Source organism: Chrysoperla carnea, chromosome 1, assembly GCF_905475395.1.
Source record: "Chrysoperla carnea chromosome 1, inChrCarn1.1, whole genome shotgun sequence".
NCBI lineage: Eukaryota > Metazoa > Arthropoda > Insecta > Neuroptera > Chrysopidae > Chrysoperla > Chrysoperla carnea.
In genome coordinates, this window is record NC_058337.1 from 94,952,612 (window position 1) to 94,978,410 (window position 25,799).

Here is a 25,799-nt window from a genome sequence, read left to right on the forward strand (position 1 = left end):
TCTTTAAGAAAATTTCTTAAAATTTCTTAATTATTAATAATTTTTAGGAAATATTGGTTAAAAACGGAATACTTTTTTTTCATCTTTTGTAATTTTTTATTTGCTGAAAAATGCTTCTGACAGATTTTTCTAGACATCTTTCCGACTTCAAAGAGAAATCACACGTATTTTTACGACCAGTATTTCTATATTTCACCAATTTGAACTTGTTGACCAGACGGTTCTATAACCTTCATGACCAGACGAATGAGATTGGTGGACATTTCTTTCTTATACATTAGTATCATCTTCTGCTGTACACAGATGGCCCCCTTGGTCTATTATTACAGACTTTTGGTAAATTCAGAATTAAAAAAAAAAATGTTTTTCAGCCATGAAATTTTTGTTTTTTTCTTTCATTAAAAAGTGTATTATTTTACTACGAATACGATTCATGTAATTGAGTAATGGTCTCCCTTTTTGCGTAAAATTATCCAAAATAAAAAAACTTCATTCAATTTAAAAAATAGTAAATTTTATTCTTATTCAGATACATCTGCCGAATGTGATTACGCAAAATAATCGAACTCGAAAATTTTTCCCAGTGAATGCGAAGTAATGTGCTTCTCTATAAATACCTTGATTTAATCAATTAACTATAAATTATCATGTTGTTAATAATTTTTTAATTTAATTAAGTACTTGTGTTTAATGCTTCATAGAAGCAATTATTTACGTCTAAACTATTATTACGTTTAAAGTTTCCATTATTAATACTAGCCGTTACTCGTCTCTTCGCTAGGCAAAAGGTTATAGTGTATTATAGCTATGTCATTATTGAATGTAAAACTTGATATATGAGCTCATGGTTTGAGACAAAAATTTATTTTACTTTTTTCATAAAAATTCATTCTTTGAGGGGATCAAATTGGGGATGAAAGTTTATATGAAACTCTGTAATTTTGGTGGCGTAAAGGGGATGATATGAAAATTCGTCATTTTTGAATTAACTTCTTAACTAATTAAAAAAATTATTTCACCTATAATAAGTAATGGAATTTGATGACACTCGGTGGATGGGGTAATTTTGATCCAAAAAGTATAAAAATCAGGTTAATATAATGATTGGATGCAGAGTTTCTGAGATATTACAATATTTGGATCGATTTTAGTCCGTATCTCAAAAACTATTCGACCAGTCGTCAAATGTACTTGATTTTTGTACTTTTTGGGTCAAAATTACCTTATATACTGAGTTTTATCGAAATTGGAGATAAAAAAAATTTCTCGTTTTTTTCCAATTTTTTAAGGGGCCTCCCTTTGAAAAAATCGAGAAAAACGAAAACATAATTTTGTTTATGAATTTGATGAAACTCGGTGGATGGGGTAATTTTGATCCAAAAAGTATAAAAATCAGGTTAATATAATGATTGGACCTATAGAAAGTTACAGTGTCAGCGATAGAAAGCGGGCGGATATCTGCTAGTGTTCCTATATAATATGTATTTTTGTACGTTACAGGTGATTAGTTCATTAATATTGTCTATTTCATATCATGATGTATATAAATAAATAAGTCAGAGATTTTAACTTTTCATTACTACTTTAACGTCATTTGACATTTACATGTTGATAATAATTTTGGCAAATTTATATTCACACTAATCAATATTAAAAAACTTACGTGTATAGAAATTCATTTACGCTAAATAAAATTAATATATATACGCTAATATAACAACAAGTAACAACTAATTCAAAAGATATATATAAACTTAGTTCATGTCTAATTTTTATACCCTAACGGCATCATTAAACAAAATAGTACAGCATGTTACTTCTTAAAAACACTTTAGAATTCATCACTAAAGCTATCGGCTACTATAAAATCTTGCTTTCTGAAAAGTTAGATATTCGCAGTTCTAGCTTCCAATGCGTAAGATTCTTTTTTTACCTCACTATATTCAAAGGATATATAAGTTTTAAGGAAATTTTCAAGTTTTCGACATTTTGCAAATGACTTGCTAAATGTAAGTTTTTCGATTTTTAAAAGAGAGAGTTTTAGAAAATTGGGTATTTTCATGATTTTGCAAATCATTATCGTCTACAGTACAGAGGAGGGTATGATTTCGTGACTAAAACACTCACGAAACTTCGCCAGTGGCTTCATTTCAGTGTAACCTACAACATTTTTATTTACGAAAACTTTGAAAACATTTTTATTTTTGAAAAATTGGGCGTTAGCATATTAAAACATATAGTCGTTAAACTCACATGTTTAAGGCGTTGGTCTGAGAAAACGGCTCATAAAATATGTAGGCCAGTATGTAGAGAGGCCAGAGGCCATCCACATTTCTTAATCTTTATTTATACAATTACATTTATGATGTGGGTGAAGTCGGTTAATTCGTTCTTATCCAAACGACGATTGTGTGATCAATTGTACCGCTCCATTAATTATAAATGCTCATACTGCTGCTGACTGGATTCGAATCCGCAACCTGTTTCTAAGTAAACAAACGGTTAAAGTCTATCGCCTTAGACCGCTCGGCACTTAGGCTCTATAGGGCTTACTATTAAATTCCAAAAATAGAGCTTACTATTAAAACACGAGATAATTAATGCCTAAGTTCCCAATTTTCAAAATTTACGTCAAAATTAATATCTCGAAAACAGTACGACGCGATGCTATTTTTCTTTTTAATTCTAAAAACATTCCTTTCAACTCTCCTATTTTTTTTCCCAATTCTGCCAAGAGAGTTTTTTAATATCGTAAAAAATAGCTGGGAGAACAGTGAGTTTTACATTCTTTGGCCCTCGAAATCGCGAACTTTGCAGCTAATTATATCCTCTGATTTTAAGAACCCAAAATTTTGCAACTTCAGGATCCTATAGCTAGTATTATTCTGAGTCTGTCGAAAAAAAATTGGCCAAAGCTGTCGACAAGTGCTTTCATGCTGGAAATATAAAAAAGTTTCATAATTAATTCTTGTTACTGTGTGATATTATACGAGAAGATAAATATGGCACACTCAAGAACTTAGGTAGGTTTTACTGATAAAAAAATATTAGGTGTATGTACTTGCGAATACAACATTAAGTGACTTATATGAAACGTCCAAATGAATTGTATGTTCAATCAACGTATATTATCTCAAGTGTAAGTTTGCACATTTTTACAGAAGTAGCACACACTAAAGCTAAACAAATCGTAACAATGAAACTACATACCAATCGTGAAAAGTACTTAACGGACGCTACAACAACCGATCAAATATTAAAACAATACTTAAAAAGACACAACATTGATACAATAGATTTATGGAATATAAAATACAATGAAACAACTGGGCGTGGAATTTATGCTACGGAAGATATTCCATTAAATACAACCATCTTTGTGGATTATCCATTAATATTAGGCACAAGATACAGTTCAAATTGTAAGCCATTATGTACAGTGTGTTTCAAGGAAGATGTACAATTAATACAATGTGCTAAAAAATGTGGTTTACCACTGTGCTCAAACGAGTGTGCGAATACCACAGTTCATACGAATGATTGCAATGTAGTACGAGAATGGTTAGAAAAAAGTAGCCATGAATCATTTGCAGTATGGTCTTTGAATTTATTACGTGCTTTAACTGCAATACGTGGTATGGAATTAAGTCCAACAGATGTTGAAGTACTGTCGCTGCTACAAGGAAATCAAAGTGCTCAACAAGGTGCTGAAATTAAGTTATTAAAATTATTAGAATTGAAGATTCCAAAAGAAGATGAAGAGTTTCTACTAAGCACATGCCAAATATTAGATACAAACGCTTTTGAATCAATTTACGAAAGTAATACCAAAGTCAGTTTACGTGGATTATATCCCGTGAGCGCATTGTTAAACCATAATTGTTCTCCAAATACAACTCATCTCTTTGATAAAGAAGGTCGAATGATTGTTAAAAACACTCGTTTTATTAGAGCAGGCGAAGAAATTACAATAACTTACACGAATCTGTTATGGGGTACAGTGACACGCCGTCATAATTTATACATGACCAAACAATTTTGGTGTCATTGTAATCGATGTATGGATTTAAAAGAATTTGGATATCCATTAAGTGCATTATACTGTACGGATATTAATAAATGTGATGGTTTAATGTTACCTAAGGTTATATCAAATGATATTAGTGTACCTTGGGTCTGTACCTCATGTGGCAAAAAATCTTCCAGCAAACAAATTGGTATATTTCAATCAACGTTAAGTGCTGTTGTTAATCCTTATTATTCAGATACTGTTGAGAATTTAATAGAATTTCTACAGAATCGGATAGATTTAAGTATCCCGAATTGTAATCAATTGATTGTTGATTTAAAATTACGTGTTGTTGGAATTCTTGGACATAGATCTGGATATTTATTTAATGGTGAGTAGATGTGATGATTTTAGACCAATTCAAATAGCAATAGTGTTATATTTTATGTACGTATATAGGGTGTTCTAATCAAGACTATATACACTGTAAACAAATGAAAACAAACAATTGACTGTGTTAATTGTTGCACATTATACATACATACATGTCACACATACATAACTGATACCCCCTTATAATACATATTATACAATATGATTTGAACAAAAGTTGTTTATTTTTTTATATGGAACATTTTTTACATTTAAACTTTTGTTCTATCTCTAACGGTTTGCAAGATGGGTTCCACGGACCCAAGGCCTAATTGACCTATGTTGCTCATTTACAGACTCAACCTCACTTTTGATATCTCTTTTCGTTTTTGAGTAATCGTGATGGCAGACGGACAGACAGACGACAGACAGACAACCGGAAATGGATTAATTAGGTGATTTTATGAACACTTAAACCAAAATTTTGTTCATAGGATCAATATTTTTAAGCGTTTCAAACTTGGGACTTAACTTAGTATACCTTGGTATATTTCATATACGTGGTATAAAACATATTGGTTCCAAAAAAAATAAACTCTTAATATACTGACAAATACTTTTTTTCTTGAATTAATTAAGTTCATTGATGCAATACTTAACTCAATATTTGCTTGTTATAAGAACATCAACAGCCAAGCAAATGTATTTACTTCCATCCAGTAATTTTGATTATTGGATACTTTTATAGTATGTACACGTAAGTTCGTAAGCACAGTTTAATAAGAAAAGCCTGAGGTACAGTTAGGTGCAGAAAAATGTTTCGTATATAATGGCACATGTAAGTTGTAGCTAGATTTGACCTATGTAGGTTGAAAGGCCTCTCTTAAACAGTAAAGGGAGACTTAATAAATCAGTTTATTAACTTTGCTTCACACGCTAAAATTATTGCAAATTTTTTTACACGGTACTTTCTTAGGCGAAAATTACCCGGTTAAAAGCAACAACTGGTTAAAAGCAACAACTCAAAGCTACATATAGATTTTCAATTTTCTATCTCTTATAGAGCCGTATGCCATACGTTGCCAAAATTTAAGGGGGGGGGGTAAAATTATACTTAAATTCTCATAGAAATAAAAATGAATATTCAAAAAAAAATACATATTTTCTTAAGGTTATGGCATCAAATATCTGTGGGTCCTTAATTAGTGAATAGTTGAATTATTAATTGTAATATGTATCCATTATATGTGAATTTTAAACAAATAAATTTAATTATAGCCTTGAAATTTTACCTTTAAGTTCCTCTACAATTTTTAATTACAAGTATACCTACCTACCTGCAAAATTTAATTGGATTTGTATCGTCAGTTGAGAAAATTTAATAGTAACTATATACAAACTTTCTACGATTATTCATCACGATTGTCGGATTGTATAAGGTGATTTTATAATTGTACAGTATACATAATTTTAATTCTAATTTCGAATTAAAATTATCTATATATTGATAATTTTTTGCGTTTTGATTTGGAAAAAAGAATATTTGATAGCATTTCAAATAAAAATACCAAAACATGTTCAAAAACAGTAAAACAAAAAAAAATAAAATAAAAAAGTAAAAAAAAAAATGTTTAAATTGTATTTAGAATTTGGCATTGAGTATTTTAAAAAAGGCGGTCAATTGATTGAAGCGCTATCTCGTGAGTCGAGTGAGAACTAAATCTGCAAGTTTCCTTGGTGATGTTAGAGACGCGTATCTATAGTATAATATAAATATTTATTATCTATGGGTAAAACGACCTCAGCAGATAAAGTTGCAATGTGCACAAGCAAGAAAAGCTCTCAGAAACTTTCTTCGATTTTTGTTTTTTTCTATTTATTTTTTATTTTAAATTTTGATGTTTTTCCTTAAATAATTCATTGATTTTTTGAATTTATATAGCAGGTTCATTTTGACTTCGAGTATGAGTTCATTTTACCTCGACATAAAGGTAGAATGGACCAAAACGAAGCGGTTGTAAATCATCTAATATCTTCATAATCTTTGATTCTATTTGAGTCTGAATAATATAGTATGATAGACAAATAAGTCCTTTGAAGAAAGTTGAAAGATTTCTTCAATAAAAGAATTGATTTTTTTTTAATAACTTGATTTTTCTTTAAATGCGCAGTTTCGCCTTAATTTCCCCCATAACTGTATACTTTTATATTAATGTTTTTGTATGAATCCACAGCTTTATATTTTGTATAACATTTTTCACGGCAATAAAACGCTTTGATCAATTTGTGTTGAAAATGATTTTACACAAATTTTCTTTGGCGAAAACATGTTGTGTGTGTATTTAATCTTGTTTAAATGCGACAATACGTTAGGCTGCATCAGTGTGTGTTGGGGTAGGCAAATCTAATAATTGTTGCTTATTATTTATTATAACATTTTTTTTCTAAGTCAAAGTTCTCAGAGTTATCCGTCCAATAATTCTACGCTAGATCGAACAATATTAACACCCTATTCAAATTTGGTGTCCGCTCTATCAAAGGCTCAAAGCTCGCGTCTGTTTTATTACATAAAACACTACACAAATCAGAATATACAAATAAATTCTAGAAAGATAAAAATATTTTTTTTTTTTTTTAATCATTGTAGAATAACACCCGTATTTTTTATTTTTGTTTATGTGAGTACTAATTTTAGAGATAGAACTAATATAGTGTGTGAATAACTCATGTAACCTTCATATGTGTATTAAATTATTTTCTATAAAAACTACTAAAAGCATTAATAAAAAGTCGTCGTAACTAATCAAGTGTAAAAATACTCGATAAAAAAGAAATTTTGGCGTTATTTATAATTAAATGATATGATAACGCACATTAAAAGAATGTAAATTGCCATGGTACTGGCTTTATTAGAAAGATAACTTTTTACCATTTGTGTTTAATCATTTTTGAGATCGCTGATTGCGAACATATTACCCACAATATTCCTCAATGGGACCTGGCGATCAGTACCCTTAAGGACCTCACCTGATTAATTATGGTGTAAATTCACTTTATTGTCATTTTACATCATAACTCGTGCCGATTATCAATGCATATTAAAACCAATTTAAATAACATCTTCAACCAAGACGTTCTGATCCCCAGTCATTGCGAAATATTTTGGGCATCATAATCTTAATGTAGTGATCAAAATCTCCTTAGTAACATTTTTGAATACATTTTAATGCTAATTTATGAAAGTCACACAGCGGATTTCTAGGACCATGTCACTCTACCTTCTCCCGGTACACGCCTACAAAAAAAGTGGTAGCAAATTTTGTAAATTTTGTCGTTCCGTTTTACCATATCTAAATTTTTCAGAAGTAAAATGTTATATTTCCTAACCTTACAACTCAGTTGTATATATGATGCTTGGCAAACATATTTTTAATAAACCATTTCAAAAAAACTATTACTTGGATTCCTAAAAATTGGTGATTTTAGTATATACGTAGGTAAAATCATTGAAAATGATTAAAAAATACCGAAATGTCAACGTGTTTTCGATTAATTTATTTTATATACTAGGTAAATACACAGGAGCGTATTTTTAATATTAAAATTTTTCAATTGTAAATAAAGTTTTTCGGTTCTAGTGGAGCATTTATTTGCTTAATTCATTTATCAATCAATTGACTAATTATTTAATCCAATTAAAGTTAAAATGAAATATGAATGCTTTTAAATGAATTGGTATTACTTTTAATATTATAATTAAGTGTTGACGTGCGTCGCACCTGCTACCTAGTCTTGCGTTCGTATAATGTATCTGTGTTTTTTGTAGTTATTAGCGATGTGCCGGATCAGCAAAAATGTACTTGGTGCGTGCTTAAAAACTAATTCGGATAGAAATAAAGTATTAAAGTATTAAAGTATTGTTTTCTATAGACTTATGTGCAATGATTTTTCTAGTTTTTATACCAATGAATAATAGCCGCTAAAGAAGAAACGGATACAGATATAAATATTTCACATCACTCGTATATCAATGTGTACTAATTTAGTACCAAGTTATAGGTCTTCATAAAACCACCTAATTAGTTCCGTTTGTCGTCTACCCTCCCGTCCGCCTGAAAACAAAATAACTCAAAAACCAAAAGAGATTTTTTTATAGAATGCTCAGGACGTTAAAAGCAATTTTGAGTTCGTAAATGACCAACATAGGTCAATTGGATCTTGAGTCTGTAGGATAAGATAGAACAAAACTTTAAATATAAAAAATGTTCTTTATAAAAAATGAACATATTTTGTTTGAAATATTTGTTCGTAAACAACAAAACTTCTATTTTCTAAAAAACTATAAAAGCTAGGGAGTTGAAAATTTGCAGGTAGTTTTAACTAGTCGTATTGGGTAAATTAAAAAATATTGTTGTCGCCTTACACTGTTTTTTTATTCCCATTTAAAATGTAATATCTGGATGACCGAGCTTTGCTCGGTTATTCGCCAATAGATATCAGCAAGAGTCATATTTTTCACTTTAGACTACTCAAACGCCTCCTTTTTGTTATGTTATAATTTGCATTGTATATCATTAACTACGTACACCAATAGATATCTGATGAATTTTTCATGAAAAGACGGATAAAACGACATTTCTGATAAATGAAACCTTGTTAGATCGACTTATCGCCTCAAAAAACCCCTACATACTCATTTTCATGAAAATCGTTGGAGCCATTTCCAAGATCATTGATATATATATATATATATATATATATATATATATATATATATATATATATATATATATATATAAGAATTGCTCGTTTAAATATATAAGATAACTTGATCATAATTTACATGACTTTCCTTTTTTTTGAAGCTATTTGTAAATACGCTCCTGTTTGAAATTAATGATATATTTTAAATAACGAAAAAAATGTAAAAATAAAAATACATTAAAATAAATAATTTATTTCCAGAATTATCAGACCATCTGTTAGAATATAAAGAAAAATTATGCAGAGAAATTATAAATATTGTTGAGGTGCTACAACTAGGTGAGAATAAAATGAAAGGTTTTCTATTACAAGAATTATATTTAACATTAATGGAAAAAAGTCAACGAAGAAATGAGAAAAATACTAAAGAGGTATACTTAATAATAATGAAGCTATGAATATTCATAATGAAGTTTTTCTTTTTATTAACACAAATTAACAGCTTTTGATATTACAGATGAGTCATTGAATTTTACGCAAAATTATTAAATTAATCACATTTCTAGACATTTAAAATAAAAATGGACTTGGATGTCCAGACAAATTTTTATACCTTGAATATGCGTTTTGTGTTAAATACCAGGTCCGTAACTAGGGCGTGGCAAAGGAGGCAGCCGCCACGGGTGGATAAGAAATAGAGACGCAAAACAAAACGTATCTTTTATACGTAAAAAAATTGATTTTTTTATAACACAGGCAAATTTGATTCGATTTTATTGGAATTTTTGAATTTTTTTAGAAACCCACTAATTTTGAGTCATTCTTTTCATTTGTGATGTCTGTTTTTCGCTAGCTATCATTTATGTGCTAATTTCGGAACCAGGACTCCAAATTCTTGAAACCTATTACTTAAACTGGATTAATTTTGATCACAAATTTGAAAAGTATGGCCCAAATTTATTAAGATTAAATACTTGGTTTATTAAAATTGGATAAAATTTGGATGTGATAGAGCAAATTTAAATTTTTTGGATTCTGATGACGCCATAAAGTTAAAAATTCTTTTTTTTTGGATAATACTAAATTTTTTGGATTCTGATGACGTCATAAAGTAAAAAATTCAATTTTTTTGATAACACAAATTTGATCCGATCTAACTGGAATTTTTTTTAAACGCACTAATTTGGGTCATTTTTTTCAGCTGCCATGTCTGTTTTTCGATAGCTATCACTTATATGCTTAATTCCGGGACGAGGACTCCAAATTCTTGAAACTTATTAGAGCAAGGTTAATTTTGATCACAATTTTTAAAAATATGACCCAAATGTAGTAGGATTACATACTTGGTTTATCAAAATTGGATAAAATTTAGATGTGATAGAGCAAAATTAAATTTTTTGGATTCTGATGACGTCATCAAGTAAAAAAAGTCAATTTTTTTGATAATACAGGAAAATTTAATTTTCGAATTTTAGAAAAGTATCATACAATTTTTGAAAATCACTTTTAACAAAACTATTTTTTTGATTTTTTTTGTTTTGTATTATTAAATAAAATTTATTAAGATTTTTGACTCATCTGTGATTAAGCACATTAATGCAATTTTAATCATTTTATGCTTTATTTTTTCTAGATTGATGATTTAAAGCTTCAATTGATTGATTGATTAAAAAATTTCGTTTCGATAAATTTATATTTTTTAGGTAACTTATGTTAAAGTTGCAGCAATAAAAATATTGAGGGGTGATTGTAGGTTGATGATTAAAGATTAATATGATTATATCTGATGTTTTATTCAGTAGTTAGTTGGAATTGTATATAGTTCATAAAACACGAAAGAATCGATGATTCTATGGAAATTGCGTTTAGCTCACTACATAGGCTGGAAGCGAACAGTATACAAAACTCTGTGGACTGATTTCTGTATTATAATGTACAATGTTTTAATTACCTATTCAAAGTTTCGAACCTAAGTTGTTCGAGGGAGCATTAAGAGAGAAACCTACGTTACCTTTGCAAAATTGTGGTGACGTACTTGATTATTTAACTCTCAAATTTTAGCAAAAATTAAATATTATTTGCATGACAAACACGACTTTTTCATTTTCGAAAATTTAAATTTTAAATTTGTGTAATTTGACTCATGTGCAGAACGCGTGAGCAAATCTCTCATGACGCGAGGGCTGACGGGTTAAATAAATGTCTATTTAATAATTATACAGTTTTTAGGCTTTTAGAAAGTAAACTGTAATTAGTTTGCAGAGTTTTGGTATACTATGCACAACTCAATCACATTGAGTTTCTGTAGGTTTACACGTTAAAATAATAAAACTGTAGAGCATTTTATGTGAATAATCAAATCCATATATCATCCATCGTATTATGCAGTTCAAATATACATCGTAAGCTCTTAATGAAGTGGAATTCTTACGACTCAAAATAAAGTTTTAAACGTGGCTTGAGGGTTCAATTTATGAAAATAGAGCTTTTTGATGTTCATGCTGAATTTTCGTATTGCAACGATATTCTTTTTGCCTTGTGTTTAGACTAAAAAAAGATGTTGACAGTATAATATGCCGGAATAAAGGGCAAGATGCTTGAAACTATCGTAGGAATTAAAAATAGAGTTCAATTTTTCGATGTTTTGACAGTTTTTAAACATATTGTTGCTAATGATTTTGTTTTAACATAAATGTCAGGCAGAAAAACGTTAGCGAAATACCCAAATAAAACCACGAAAATAAAAAATACAACTTCCATAATTTTTAACTGGAGATTTGGCTGAACTGAAAATTGGCTTCATTATTCATGGGCCATGGCCTAATAACTGCGTTGCATGTTAAGCTTTTTTGTTAAAAATTAATGCAATATAACCATGATTGTGAAGTTGTCACTCTCATGAACGAATTTTACGTCATTGTGAGCTATATCGTTTGACCACTTTTGATCAACCAAAAAAATCGATTGATCTACCCTCTGTTAAGAAAATATTCACGAATCAAAATTATATTTTCCACAGCCTCCACCATAATTTTTATACCATGTATATATGAAATATACATAGTATATTAAGTTTCGTCCCAAGTTTGTAACGCTTAAAAATATTGATGCTACGGAAAAAATTTTGATATAGGTGTTCATAGAATCACCTAATTAATCCATTTCCGGTTGTCCGTCCGTCCGTCCGTCCGTCCGTCTGTGGACACGATAACTCAAAAAGGAAAAAAGATATCGAGCTGAAATTTTTACAGCGTACTCAGGACGTAAAAAGTGAGGTCAAGTTCGTAAATGAGCATCATAGGTCAATTAGGTCTTGGGTCCCATCTTGTAAACCGTTAGAGATAGAACAAAAGTTTAAATGTAAAAAATGTTCCTTATAAAAAAATAAAAAACTTTTGTTTGAAACATTTTTTTGTAAACATCACTGTTTACCCACGAGGGCGTTAATTAGGTGCAAATTTTATAGTATGTATTAATATAGGAATATCAGTTGTGTGTGTGTTTATTTAAAAATGAATATCTTTTGTTATTTACGTGACGTCAAAAAAACAAACGATTGCGCATCAACACTGTCTATACATGGTATTTCAACAATTAACTCAGTCAATTGTTTGTTTTCACTTGTTTTTATAATACTTTATTATTTATTTTTTATAATATTTAATGTATCATCAAGTGTGTTCCAATAGTTACTCATGGTATTCATTCATGGCCGCATCAGAACTGCATCATTTTTGTAAAAGCAAAATGCGTATGTTGTTTTAACGTGTAATTCTACCTATTTTATGTTATTTTTACAAATTTATTAAAATAAAATTACAAGTAAGAAAAAAAAATCTATCGTATTATGTCAATGGCTTTTATATCAATGGCTTTTATATCAATGCACTAATTACTTTAATACTTGGCTTAGCTTTTCTTTGCAAAATATGTTTTATAGGGTAAACAAAACATATTTCGATAGGTTTTTTTTTACACATGCAATATAATTATTGAGCTAAGCGTGCCAATTCCCTCATCCGTAGTTTTCGTAGTCAGTAGATCACCCAAACCCCTAGTTGTGTATCCTCATAAGAAATTGGACTGTATTTTAGCAACTCTTAGGTAAGTATATTATTATAATACTTAAATAAACATTATTGGTAATTTTAGTTTTTTAGCTTTTACAGCTGGAAGACATTAGTGCTTACAATTCAAGCAGGCTCAACGCATTCTTCATGGTTTTTTTGTGTCCGCATTTCAATAAGTATACCTCATAATGTAAAAACTGGCTGTAATTTGCATTCTTTTTATTTTGTAAAAATTTTTATTTCTGTCTAAATATATTTACATAAAAATTTCTGTCAAGTTTTCCTTTTTTCTCCGACCACTGAAAATGATACAATGAATCAAAGTAGTGTCTAATTCTGCTATGCAATGAGACAATATAGTAAATTTATTATGTGATAAAATAAATTTAAAAACACACTTATTTTATTGCTTAACCACTTTATTCTAATTTTATAAAGACATGTTTCGGATTTTACTCCATTTTCAATTGTTGAAAATGGAGTAAAATCCGAAACATGTCTTTCATCTACCAAACAGATGTCAAAAAGGACTATAGTTAAAATTTAAATATATATATATATATATAGATACAGCTACTTGAAATTTAGGTAAACTGTGTTAAAGTTTTGTTCCTTTAAATTAAACTTTGGTTGTGTATTTTTATACATATACAAGCAGATACCCGCCCACTTTGCTGGACAATTTCTCCTTTAAAAACAAAGACTATCACTTTATAGCCCTCACTTAGCCTCCCTTTTGTTCCCAATTTTATGGAATTTAATTTTTTGGTGGGGAACTTTTTTGAAAATGAAGTTATGCCCAAGATACTCGCTGACATACTTTTTACTTATACTTTTTGTATCAAAATTACCCCATCCACCGAGTTTCATCAAATTCCAAAACTAATTTTTTTTTGCGTTTTTCTAGATTTTTTAAGTACCTCTTAAAGAAATTGCAAAAAATCGATAAATTTTTTTAATCTCCAATTTCGATCAAACTCAGTATATAAGGTAATTTTGAACCAAAAATTACAAAAAATGGGTGCATTTGAGATAGGTAACTTATTATAGGTGAAATAATTATTAAAATCGGTTCGATTTATGAAGAAGCATTCATATCATACCGCTTGGGAGAAAAGTAAAATTTTCTAATAAGCAAACCTTTTTTCTTTCGAATTCAGTAAACTTACTTAATAATGTAGGTACGATGGTTTAAGGCCAAGCCCTTTCCATGCAAGAGTCTAATTTGTATTTGGTGGGATCAAAAAGAAAGACCGCAAGTATCCGCAATTGTCCCGTGCGTATCAATTAACCTGGAATATAAATAAATAATTTATTAATAACAAAGTTTAAATGTTAAGCTCTGATTACTTTCAATAGAGATATAAAGTTCATTGTTTTTTATTTTCAAAAGAGTTTAAAGTTACATTTATATGTTTGTACTTACACAATTACTTACCTGTGCTAGTATCTCAACAAAACTTATTGTAGTTTAAAAAAAATACTTTACTTGTAATAAATTCAACCTGATTTACGTTAGTTTACTTCCACAACGCGACATAAATAAATACGCATAAATATAATCGTCTTTGAAGCTAATATTTAAAAAAAAAATTTTCATTATGATTTTAAATCCAAAATATAAGTGTATTTGGTATATTTTGGATAATTCACATCGTCTTTTATTAGGAATTTGCTACTATATTTTTGGTATGTACGATTATTTATTTATGTTTTCTATCACGCTGACAATTATTTGCAATTATATCAAACATTTTGCATATAGTATTTAAACTTGATGACCTAATAAATAACTTTAAAAATCTGAAGTGGATTCAACATGACTTCCTTAAAATAAACAAAATTCTATAGATACTCAACTGACCTCTTTTGCTCCGCCTCTATTATTACAAGTGTCCTCATTAGTGGATTTCAAAAAAAATTCCAATAAGATCGGATCAAATTTGACTGTGTTATCAAAAAAAATCGAATTTGTTAACTTTGTGACGTCATCAGAATCCAAAAAATTTAATTTTGCTCTATTAAATCCAAATTTTATCCAATTTTGTTAAACTGAGAATGTATTCCTACAAAATTTGGACCATATTTTTTAAATTTGTGGTCAAAATTCACCTAGCTCTAATAAGTTTCAAGAATGTGGAGTCGTGGTCTCGGAACTAAGCACATAAGTGATAGCTAGCGAAAAACTGACAACACAGATGCAAAGAATGACCCAAAATTAGTGGGTTTCAAAAAAAATTCTAATAAGATCGGCGAGTGCCTCCTTTGTCACGCCTTAGTTATGGACCAGAGCATAACAACCTGTATATTTTCAATATTGTAAGAGTGTTTTTATTGTAATCTTTGTCATAGTTTTTGTTAACTTATTATCCAATTATAAAACTATTAAAATATGAATATTGAATAACAAATGCTCAACAACATTCTAATCGATATTAACGTATATAATAGTAGTGGAAATTTTCATTAAGAAATATTTTGGCAATAGAATATGAAATAGAAAGTTTTTTTGTAAATTTTCTAAAAACAAAGGGAGTACACAAAATTATTCCAAATTACTTTCTTATCGTTAAAATGTATTAATAAATAACAATTTAATAAATATAAATTTTTTTTTAAATTCTCGTACGATCTAGTATCGACCTTTTTTTAACTTTATATTCTCGATTTCGAAACCCTAGTTTGAATATTGAGTAGGTATTTATGTCCATCTTATGAAACTCCCGAAAAAATAATGATTTCAAAAGAATAAAGAAAGTTTGTTTTTCGTTTCTATGAATGTAATATTTACGGAGCTATTGTTACCCATTGAGTGTAGAATTTTTTCCGCATAAACGGAACCTGGAAAGGTTAGTATAATCAAATTTTGCATTTATTATGTTAATTTATTATTTTATTTTGTTAAATGAACTTTAACACACATTTAGTATATATCTTAAGACGTGATGGTGGTACATACACTTCTTCCAGGGAGGTAGGTTTCCCTCCTTATTGTGTTCGTCGTGCTAGTGTCGTTAAACTATAAATCGTTAGTTCTTAGAAAAGATTTGAATTCCAAATACTTGAAAACAAAAAACCATTCTTTTTAACCTTTACTTTCCACCACCGAAATTGAAAAACTACAATTATTTTATTTAGCAAATAATACAAGTAAACGATGTTTTCTTAAGCAGTTAATGTGAAATTTTAATAAATGACGAGCTAGCTGTCTTATGATTCACACGATAAATATCTTCACCGTATCTGAGAGTCGTTTGTAAAATGTAACTTCACACTATCTCTATAAAGCACTTAAGTGGGACACATTTCATCAAAATATACCAAACAAATTTAAAAAAAATTTAATTTAACGATTGTCCTCTTGTAAATAAGTACCTATTAAAATTGGTATTGGTTCTTAAATTTGATTTTAGTATTAATAAATTAAATTTAGACTTGTATTTTTGTAGATAATTAAGTGAGTATATTGGAAGTTTCAATATAATGAAAGTGAAATTATTTTATTATTATACTTAATGATAAATAAATTGGCTCTAATACAAGTTCTAATTTAATTAAAATAAACACCTAATTTGTAAAACAAAAACAAAACTAAAAAATTTTAAAATTTTTACTGACAGGTTTAACAGCTGGACTCTTTGAAATTTAAACTTTAAAAATGCTTTGAATGTTTTTGTACGAAAATTAGAAAAATATTGTTTTTGTAATAAAAGTCTGGGTACCAATAAATTCAAAAGAATTTTGTTTTGATATTTATTTTTATTTTCAAACAAAAGAAAACTATTTGCATAATATTGGCAGGAAGTTCAAAAATATTTATACTTAAGAATTTAAAAACAACAACATGTATTTTTGTCCGATCTTTGTTATAAATATAAACAATTTTATTTCATCATTTTCTAGGACTTTTCAGTTTATTGTTAAACATATGGCTTGTGAGTGCATTTTTACAAAGTCCTTTATTAAATACAATAAGGAGTCATTTACTGATCTTAAATTTATGCGTATCATGCTTGGCACGAATTATTTTGGCTGGTTTTCCATTTTCTGGGACATCTGCTATTGCTGGAAGGTGCGTATAATTATTTATTTATCTACATTAAATAAATATTATAGAGTATTAAGAGATGCCGTGTTGGTACGTCTTACAAGGAGCTAAATAGAACCAAGCTAGCAAGCTTCACCGATACTCCATAACTCTTATAATCCATATGGTACTCCATAAGTCAAATAAAATAAAGTTCAAATACTAAAATCCCGATGACTACATAATCACGCTCCAAAAAGTATCAAACAAGAAAATATTATCACCTGAAATTTTGGAAACGTAACTCCAATCCCGTGATACTTATTCTATGCTTAGCCTGTCCGTTAAGCGCATGCCGCTTAAACGCCATTCTATCCTGCTAAATCCAAATTTTAGTCGTGTCTATTAGACATACCACGGCCTGACATTCGGCAGTGGAGCTCGTTGCGCTCGTATATAGCTCTAATAAATACCCATCCACAATACCTGAATAATAATAAATAATACCTCAACACTATTAAAAATACATATGTACATAGTAACTTGTAATAATAATGAAATATATTATTTATATGCGCTCCCACTATTTAGTGAAATTTAATTTTTTTGGTACGGAATCCACAAAAATAGTTGTTGTGGTCCAAATTGTAAATCTAAAAAAAATCGGATCCACTTGAACACACAAAAAAATTTCATTAAAATCGCTCCATCCGTTTAGAAAGAGTACAGTAACAAACATCTACACACAAGAAATATATATAATAGATGTAGATGAAAATCTTTCTATGAAATTTTGACTTTAGTTACAAATATTACCGATCTTTATTTTGGGATGTTTTGCTGCAAGATCTGAAGTTGCCTAGCCGCCGATATGAAACAAATGTCATAAAAAATTCTGCAACGTATACCTAGTTGAACTCTAGATAACGTGAAAGGTGAAATTCTTCATATACGTCTCCAGTATGAAGTTTTATTGAAGCGCCTGATTTAGTATACTTAATGGGAAATATCTCATATTAAAATGGAGAGTAGCTCTTATACAAGGTGTATCTGAATACCATTATTGAAATTGAACTACAAATTAAATCGGAGATTTAATCACAGCATTTGACTATAAATTCTTAATTTTTTGAGTTTCCAATAATTCTTTATTGAAATTATTTATTTCAGATGGGTATTTGGCGATTCATGTTGTCAATTATTTGGATTTATGAAACAATTATTAGGTGTACTCCAGATTGTTGCTTTAGCTTTAGTTGCTTTCGAAAGATATTTGGTATCAAGACGTCAGGTTAAAGGTAAACTCATTTATTATAAAAATTATGGAATTATGGCATATGCCTTAACAGGGACCACCCACATCATTATTTGTTAATCTTTATTTATTTTAATTACATATATTAAATTTTATGACGTGGGTGTAATCAGTTACTTCGTTCTAATCTAGCCACGACAATGTGATCAAGTACACTGAGCCGAACACTGAGCCGGTTTCATCATCGAACTCATTTATTGAAAACGAAAATTTTACAAATATCTATTAATTTAACGATAGTAAAAAAATATTTTTTGGCACCAAATGATGGAAAGCGGAAAATTTGATAGTTTTTAATTCATTCTCACAAAGTTTATTTATTTATTTATTTTTTATTTCAGCAGAATTACCATTTACATTCTACATTTTTGGTATAATATTTTGTTGGATTTTCGCACTTTTATGTTCGATACCACCGTTGTTTAAAATTGGCAGTTATCGTTGTGATGTTATTGGCGCTGCATGCGATTTTGATTGGCGAATGACAAATAAATATCAAATTTTGTTCAACATTGCGATTATAATTTTTGCGGGTATTATACCAACTTTTATAATGTATGGATAAATAAATATTTTGTTTGTGAGTCAAATTAATTAACAAGTAAAATATTTTCTTCAAATAGATTTTGGTGTTTTTGGAAAGCAAACGATCGAAATGTTAGAGAAAAACAAACTTATGCCCAAAAGCGTTTAACAAAAACAATGATTATTGTAACAACAGGATTTTTTTTGTTATGGCTACCACAAGCTATTCATATATTTTGGGTAATTACTGGTCTAGCATGGTCACCAAGAATTTTTCCAGTACCACTAGCGGTATTGTCTCCACTATGCACAGAGGTACTTCTTACAAATATTAAAATTAAATTAAGGTAGTGTATTAGTTCGAAAGACTATACTTAAGAGATATAATTTATTAAAATTATGTAAAACTAGCATATAGCCGAACGCTTTGCTGGGCAATTTCTCCTTTTTAAGACCAACTTTTTTGAAAATGAAGTTTTGCCCATGATACTCGCCGACATTGTAACTTTCTATAGGTCCAATCATTAAGTTAACCATATTATTATACATTTTGAATCAAAATTGCCAAACAAAAAATTTTGTTCCGAATTTCTCGATTTTTTCAAAGGGGTACCCTTTAAAAAAATATAATAAAAAGGGGTACCCTTTGAAAATTTTTTTTATCTCCAATTTCAATAAAACTCAGTATATAAGGTAATTTTGACCCAAAAAGTACAAAAATCAAGTACATTTGACGACTGGTCGAATAGTTTTTGAAATACGAACTAAAATAGACCCAAATATTGCGATATCTCAGAAACTCTGCATCCAATCATTAAATTTACCTGACTTTTATACTTTTTGGATCAAAATTACTCCATCCACCGAGTTTCATCAAATTCCAAAACAAAATTTTTCTTGATGTCGAATCTTTTTGCTTTCCGAACAAAAGTTGCTTCTGAAATGAATATAAACAAGTTTTTTATTCTAAATGTTTTTTCGAAGTATTATTAATATTTTATGTGAAAATGCAATGGGATTATTTTTCCACTTATTTTTCCAAAGTCATTAAAACGATCAATTTTGAGAAATATTCAATAGTTCTGTAAATTTGAAAAATCAAAAGAAATTGGCATGCCAATATTAAAGTTGTTGATGAGGTTTTTGGAAACGAATTTTTGTAAGGCACTTTTATACCGATCAATTTTTCATTCATAACGCCATTTATTGCGACTTAGCCGAATATATTATTGAATTTTATCATCTCACTTGACCAATATTAATTGTAAATTTTGTTTCAGGCCACAGCTTTAATACCAGTTTTAACATATTTAGCATACGATGAACGAATTCGTGTCGCACTTTTAAATATGGTACCACCTTTTAAAGAATCACGACCATTTGTTAGATGAATCTAAATCATTTCTTTGAATAAGGATTTAAATAATAAATATAATAAAAAATAATTTATTTTTTACTTTTGAAAGATGTATATTCAGTATATCAAGAATAAATTATAATCAATGAAAGCTGCTCATAATAATTGTAATATTAGCTTTAATGAATTTTTTCATCTTTATTAGAAGCGTATCGTGATTACTGTTTTAGTTTTAGACATTATTTGGATATTTGAATATTAATGATAATTTTAAAAATGGATTTTACAGTTTTATTTGCAAATTGTAAATAAAATCATTTGGAAAAACATAAACATAGTTTTAATATTACCGAAATGGCTAAAAAAACTTGTATAAATAAAGGGCGTTACAATAAGAATGCCGGTTTTGAGTTTTAAATAAAACATGTATATTTGCGGCAAATGTTTGAAGTATTTATTGAATAATAAAGAACACAACATGAGGTTATGGCACAGACGTATTCTTTTCATGAAATTTGCAAGGACTGTGTCGCATAAGTTTTGATTTATTTCATTGATACAGCGTTGAATTTTGTCTTTTGAGGCTTCAATTGTTATGGGTTTATTTACATTTACTTGTGGCTTTAAAAAACCTCAAAGTAAAAAATTCAAAGCGTTAAGCTGCATGATCTGGGCAGCCTGGCAGAAACGTCACTAACTTTTCTTAAATTTAAATGTCTATTTTTTTTTCTTTCTTGAACGGAGTATATCAATGGCTAATTGTAATAATGATAAATAATTTAAACTTTTTTACTAGAAACTATGCAAACTAAAATAAACAGTATTTGTTATCAAATTTTTAAGTACAAGTTTTGTAAAATCGAATTTAGTTTATTTTTAGTTAAAAAAGTTCAAGATTATCATTATTTTGACTGGAACTCAAAACATATTCTGCTAATGGATTACACAACTATATAAAATCCAAGTTAGTAAGCTAAAATCCAAAAAGTATTGTAGTTTTTTTTTCTATTATCACAAGACGCTTCTGATTGAAAATTATAATTCTTGTACATGTAAAAATATTGAACTAAATTTTGTTTAAATAATATCCAAGATCTTATTATTCTATAAATTTCTAATAATAAACAAATTAATCAAATTTGGGATCGGTTACTGACTCGTTAAAGGATCGTAGAATTATTTAGAGTAATAAGGTCTTGTTACTTTATTTTTATTTAAAAATTTATTATAATTTTATGTATATTATAAAAATATTCACAGAATAATTATAATTATGTTTAAGAACCGTGCATAATTACTAGCACTAATCAAAAATGGAAAAACGTATTAAGGAACAATTTTTGGTGTTTAATGGTTGTTGGTATACAAAAATTCAAGAGTTAAAAATATGTTTCATTCTTAAACTAAATGCAAGGGTTAGTTTTCTCTTATATTCATAGCATTCCAAAGCTTTTTTTGCTGCTTTTTTGTTATTTATTTTGACTTGTGTCTAGTCGATATTTGTTTCGATATGTATTTCTGATTAACGAGAAAAGTTTGTTTTAACTTTATTAAATATTTGCATAAATCACAGGAATATACGGCATCAAGTGAAGGTGAAGACTACGCAACAGGAATTTAGTGCCACCCAACCTTGTACCTAGTCAGAATTGGCCTCCGTGGTGCCCGGGGTAAACGCCTCCCTCGTCTCCTGGAGTTTTCGGGAAATTCATAATATAATCCGTCCAAACTCGTTACTCAGGGGTTTTTGGGGTTGCTGAACACGAATATCGTGACAAGATCGGATACCCGAGGTTTCCTGTGCATCCGGTACCTCGAATTCCAATTCTATCGCGATATTCTAGCTCTTATATTCTGGCGCTTATTCTTTACAAACGTGAATTCCATGATGATGGTTAAGATGTGTAAGTGGCCGCTATACAATGATAATACCAAACATTTGTGTCGTGGCAAATAGTTAATAATTTTCTTATAATAATCCTTTGAGGCATTATGCAGCTGGATTGGTCTCGATCATTTGCAATATTCCGAATGTTTCCTTTTCAGTGTGGGATCGGAATTTTTGACTATGCATTTGGTGATTACCAAATATTGAATGTGTGACGCAATTTTAAATATATGTGATTATTTATAGAATATAATTTCAGAGATCTCTAAGTTTAAATCGGTCATCATTGTAACAATATATGAATGGCATGATCAAAATGCAACGAATATAAGAATTAAATTAGGTAGTAGCTACCTATGTATTAAATAATTATTGCCATTCAAATTAAATAGTAGGCCTTATTTATTTGTATTTGTTTGAATTTTCGTATACTGTTTTAAGTTTTGTTAGGGAAGGGCTTATTTGAAATTTCGTAGGCATATTAGAGCGCAATGTAGTTTGTGATTTTTTTTATTGTCTTTAATTCATGAATATCTAGAATTAGTAGCGCAAATAGATTTATAGCCTAAATTAACAGGTATTATAAAATTAAACAGAAAAAAAATGGATAATCCCATTTTTTAAACTTCTTTGGAATTGTATCATATATTAGATATCCAATAAGAAGTTTTAAATGCTGTATAATAATATAAGGGCTAATTGTTGTGTTCCTCTGGGAATTTATTTGCACTATTATTTCTAAGTTTCACTTATAGACGTCTTATAGACGCCTTCTATTAATACTTATCTTTTATGGTATGGATTTTAATTTGAGCGTTTTACTTAGAATGAATTAAGCACATTCAGACCAAGGCTTTGTTCCAAAAGCATGTCTAACTATCAGCTAATAAAGACTGAGAGTTTATGGTTCTACAGAAAGTATGATTTGACGAGTTTAACAATGCATATTTCATTTGAAGAAAATTGTTATCCAGTATGGAAATTTATTTAGGAAATTTTGTAATCTACTTGCGCTTGTGGGAAGAAGAAAGGGTATCAAAAACAGAATAATGCCAGGTTTACACAGTGCCTTATAGCGAGTAGACAAATTTTTGCAATTCGAATAGAAGTTGCTGTTTGCACTTGTTTATTTACTCAAGCGTTGAAAATATCAGTTTCTGGAACGAAGACGAGAATAATACAACTCGCATGATAGTTGCAGCCTACGCCAACTCACGCGTTAACACGCACTGTATAAAACTGGCATTAAGATATGTATTAACATAAATGATGAATTAAAAAAAAAAATGTTTTTAACAATTATTTTACATTGGTCGAATTTGATATATAATAATTTCTTATATTATTTAATATTATAAATAGGATATATTTTTGAATAAATTAATAATAAGTAATCTTCAGTGACAATTTAAATGATAGGTTTTGACAATATTTCATTGAAATATTAATTCCTTCTTGTAGGTCGTTTCTTCGTTTATGCAGATTGATTGGCTAGGCAATCGAAAATACGTAAACATTTAAAACCGGTTATAACGACGAAACGGTTACGACCAAAATGCAAGATTCCAATTGAATCTCTATATAAACGATATGCAAATCGTTATTACTAGCTTTTAAGAATGTCTTAACTTAAAAACAAATTCACCACATACTATCCTTCAACCTATTTGCCTCCACAAGCACCAACTTTAATTCCATTCCTTGGACAATTTAGCAGCCTGCTGTCTTCGACTTAGAATATCGCTGCGCTGGCAATTAAGTGTTGGCATTATAATATAATGTTCCAGTTCTCGTTGTGCTTGCAACACGGCCTTGAATTGAGGCGTTAAAAGTTTTTGATTTTTACCATAAGTTTCATTAAATTTCCCCTCAATTGCAAAAATCAAATTTTTTCTAGCATGTATAGAAAAAAGGTAGTTTTGGTGGTGTTTTTCACATTTTCAGCGGGAACAAAACAAGGCTAACTTGACTGTCTTTATTGCTCTGTGTCTTGTACATTGGTCTTGGTCTTGCTGTAATTAACTGCTTTTGTCTATCATACTTCGTGTTGAACTTTGATCTTTCTTTTACACATATGCAAGACAAGCAAGACTTGAGGTGAATACGTAAAACGATGATGCTAAACCCATTACACTAAATTCTTTAATCAAAGGTAGTCAAATACAGCCTTGGTGTTGGTCTTGGTCTTGCTCATCACCAAAAATCAAGCTTGTGGGTTACGTAAAGTCTAAAAATGATGTTCTCCCATTGCCTACGACTTTGAAACGCTCTCCCAAATAAGGTGAACCTTAAAATATTTCGATTTAACTAAACTTACCTTAGCACAAAGCTTCGTTAGGACATTATACGGTCCAAAACAATAAAAATTTTAAAACGGTTTACCTAGTTTTACTAAATTTAAGTTGGCCTTGCTTTATTAATAGGCGTGTGTGTATAATTAGGTAAGGTAGAAAGTTTTTTTTTTTACTTACAATTAGACAAGTTTGTCTAAATCGACTTATTTAAAACCACACTTAATTATACTGGATCCAGATTAAATTTATCACGAACATTATGGTATTTGCAGATAGATTTCATTACATCGACATTCTTAAAAATTTAACAATAGAGAAAAGTTTTTTTATTTTAGAAAATGTGTGAAAAATTATTCATATTATTAGTTTACAGTACAGAGGGGGGTATGGTTTCCTGACTAACAAACTCACGAAACTTCGTGAGTGGCTTCAATTCACCATAAACTACAACATTTTTATTTACGAAAACTTTGAAAATTGGGCCGTTAGCATAATAAAACATATAGCCGTTAAACTGATATGTTTAAGGCGTAGGTCTGAGAAAACGGCTCGTGTAAAAATTAGCCGGTTGTTCATAAATTTTCATACCATCGTTTTTCAACATGTTGGGGATGGAGGTCATACCAAACGGTCCAATATTTTTGTAGGCTACTATTATCCTCTCTTATAGATATATTCATATATGTTGCATTCAAGAAAAAAGCAAACAGTTGTTCATATTTTTTCAACAGGTCGTTTAATTGACATGTTTCCCGTCTTCCCCATATCGAAAACACCTCAATTTCCAAAGTTTTCGTAAATAAAAATGTTGTAGGTTACACTGAAATAAAGAAACTCGCGAAGTTTCGTGAGTGTGTTAGTCACGAAATCATACCCTCATTTGTACTGTAGACTAAACTTTACAAAAAGTAACTTATCTTTTTTATTTCTTTGTGAAATAAAAATTTTAATTTTCAAGGCTAAGTGAATAAAGTTTAAAAGTTTAAGAATGCTAGTTAGCTAGAAGTATATAAGTATTCAAACCATTTTAAATTTGCATAAATTTTGCATTAAAAGTTTTAAAAATATACAAGGCGTTAAATATTTTTTTGTTAAATTTTTGTTTCACTGTTTAAAATGACGAATAAATTTTTTTTTAATCAAATATATTTGTTCCCAAACATGTATACAGTAGTCTCACTAATCCGGGCATAAAACCAGGGAATGATGGATGATGAACTGGATTTATTCGGATTACA

The 25,799-nt window shown here is 29.1% G+C and overlaps 2 protein-coding genes across 2 annotated transcripts; both read left to right on the top strand.

The window, feature by feature from the left end:
• The first annotated feature begins 3,118 nt into the window (after positions 1–3,118).
• Positions 3,119–11,188, top strand: LOC123292366 (SET domain-containing protein SmydA-8-like). Its single transcript, XM_044872998.1, has 3 exons — positions 3,119–4,400; positions 9,347–9,516; positions 10,789–11,188. Exons 1-3 carry the CDS (start codon positions 3,197–3,199, stop codon positions 10,855–10,857), a joined length of 1,443 nt encoding a protein of 480 aa, XP_044728933.1. The 5' UTR covers positions 3,119–3,196; the 3' UTR covers positions 10,858–11,188.
• Positions 11,189–14,172: 2,984 nt separating this feature from the next.
• LOC123292375 (visual pigment-like receptor peropsin) lies at positions 14,173–20,413 on the top strand. Its single transcript, XM_044873010.1, has 6 exons — positions 14,173–14,191; positions 17,059–17,227; positions 18,353–18,480; positions 18,842–19,052; positions 19,121–19,337; positions 20,303–20,413. The coding sequence occupies exons 1-6, from the start codon at positions 14,173–14,175 to the stop codon at positions 20,411–20,413; spliced, it is 855 nt and encodes a 284-aa protein (XP_044728945.1).
• Positions 20,414–25,799: the final 5,386 nt, after the last annotated feature.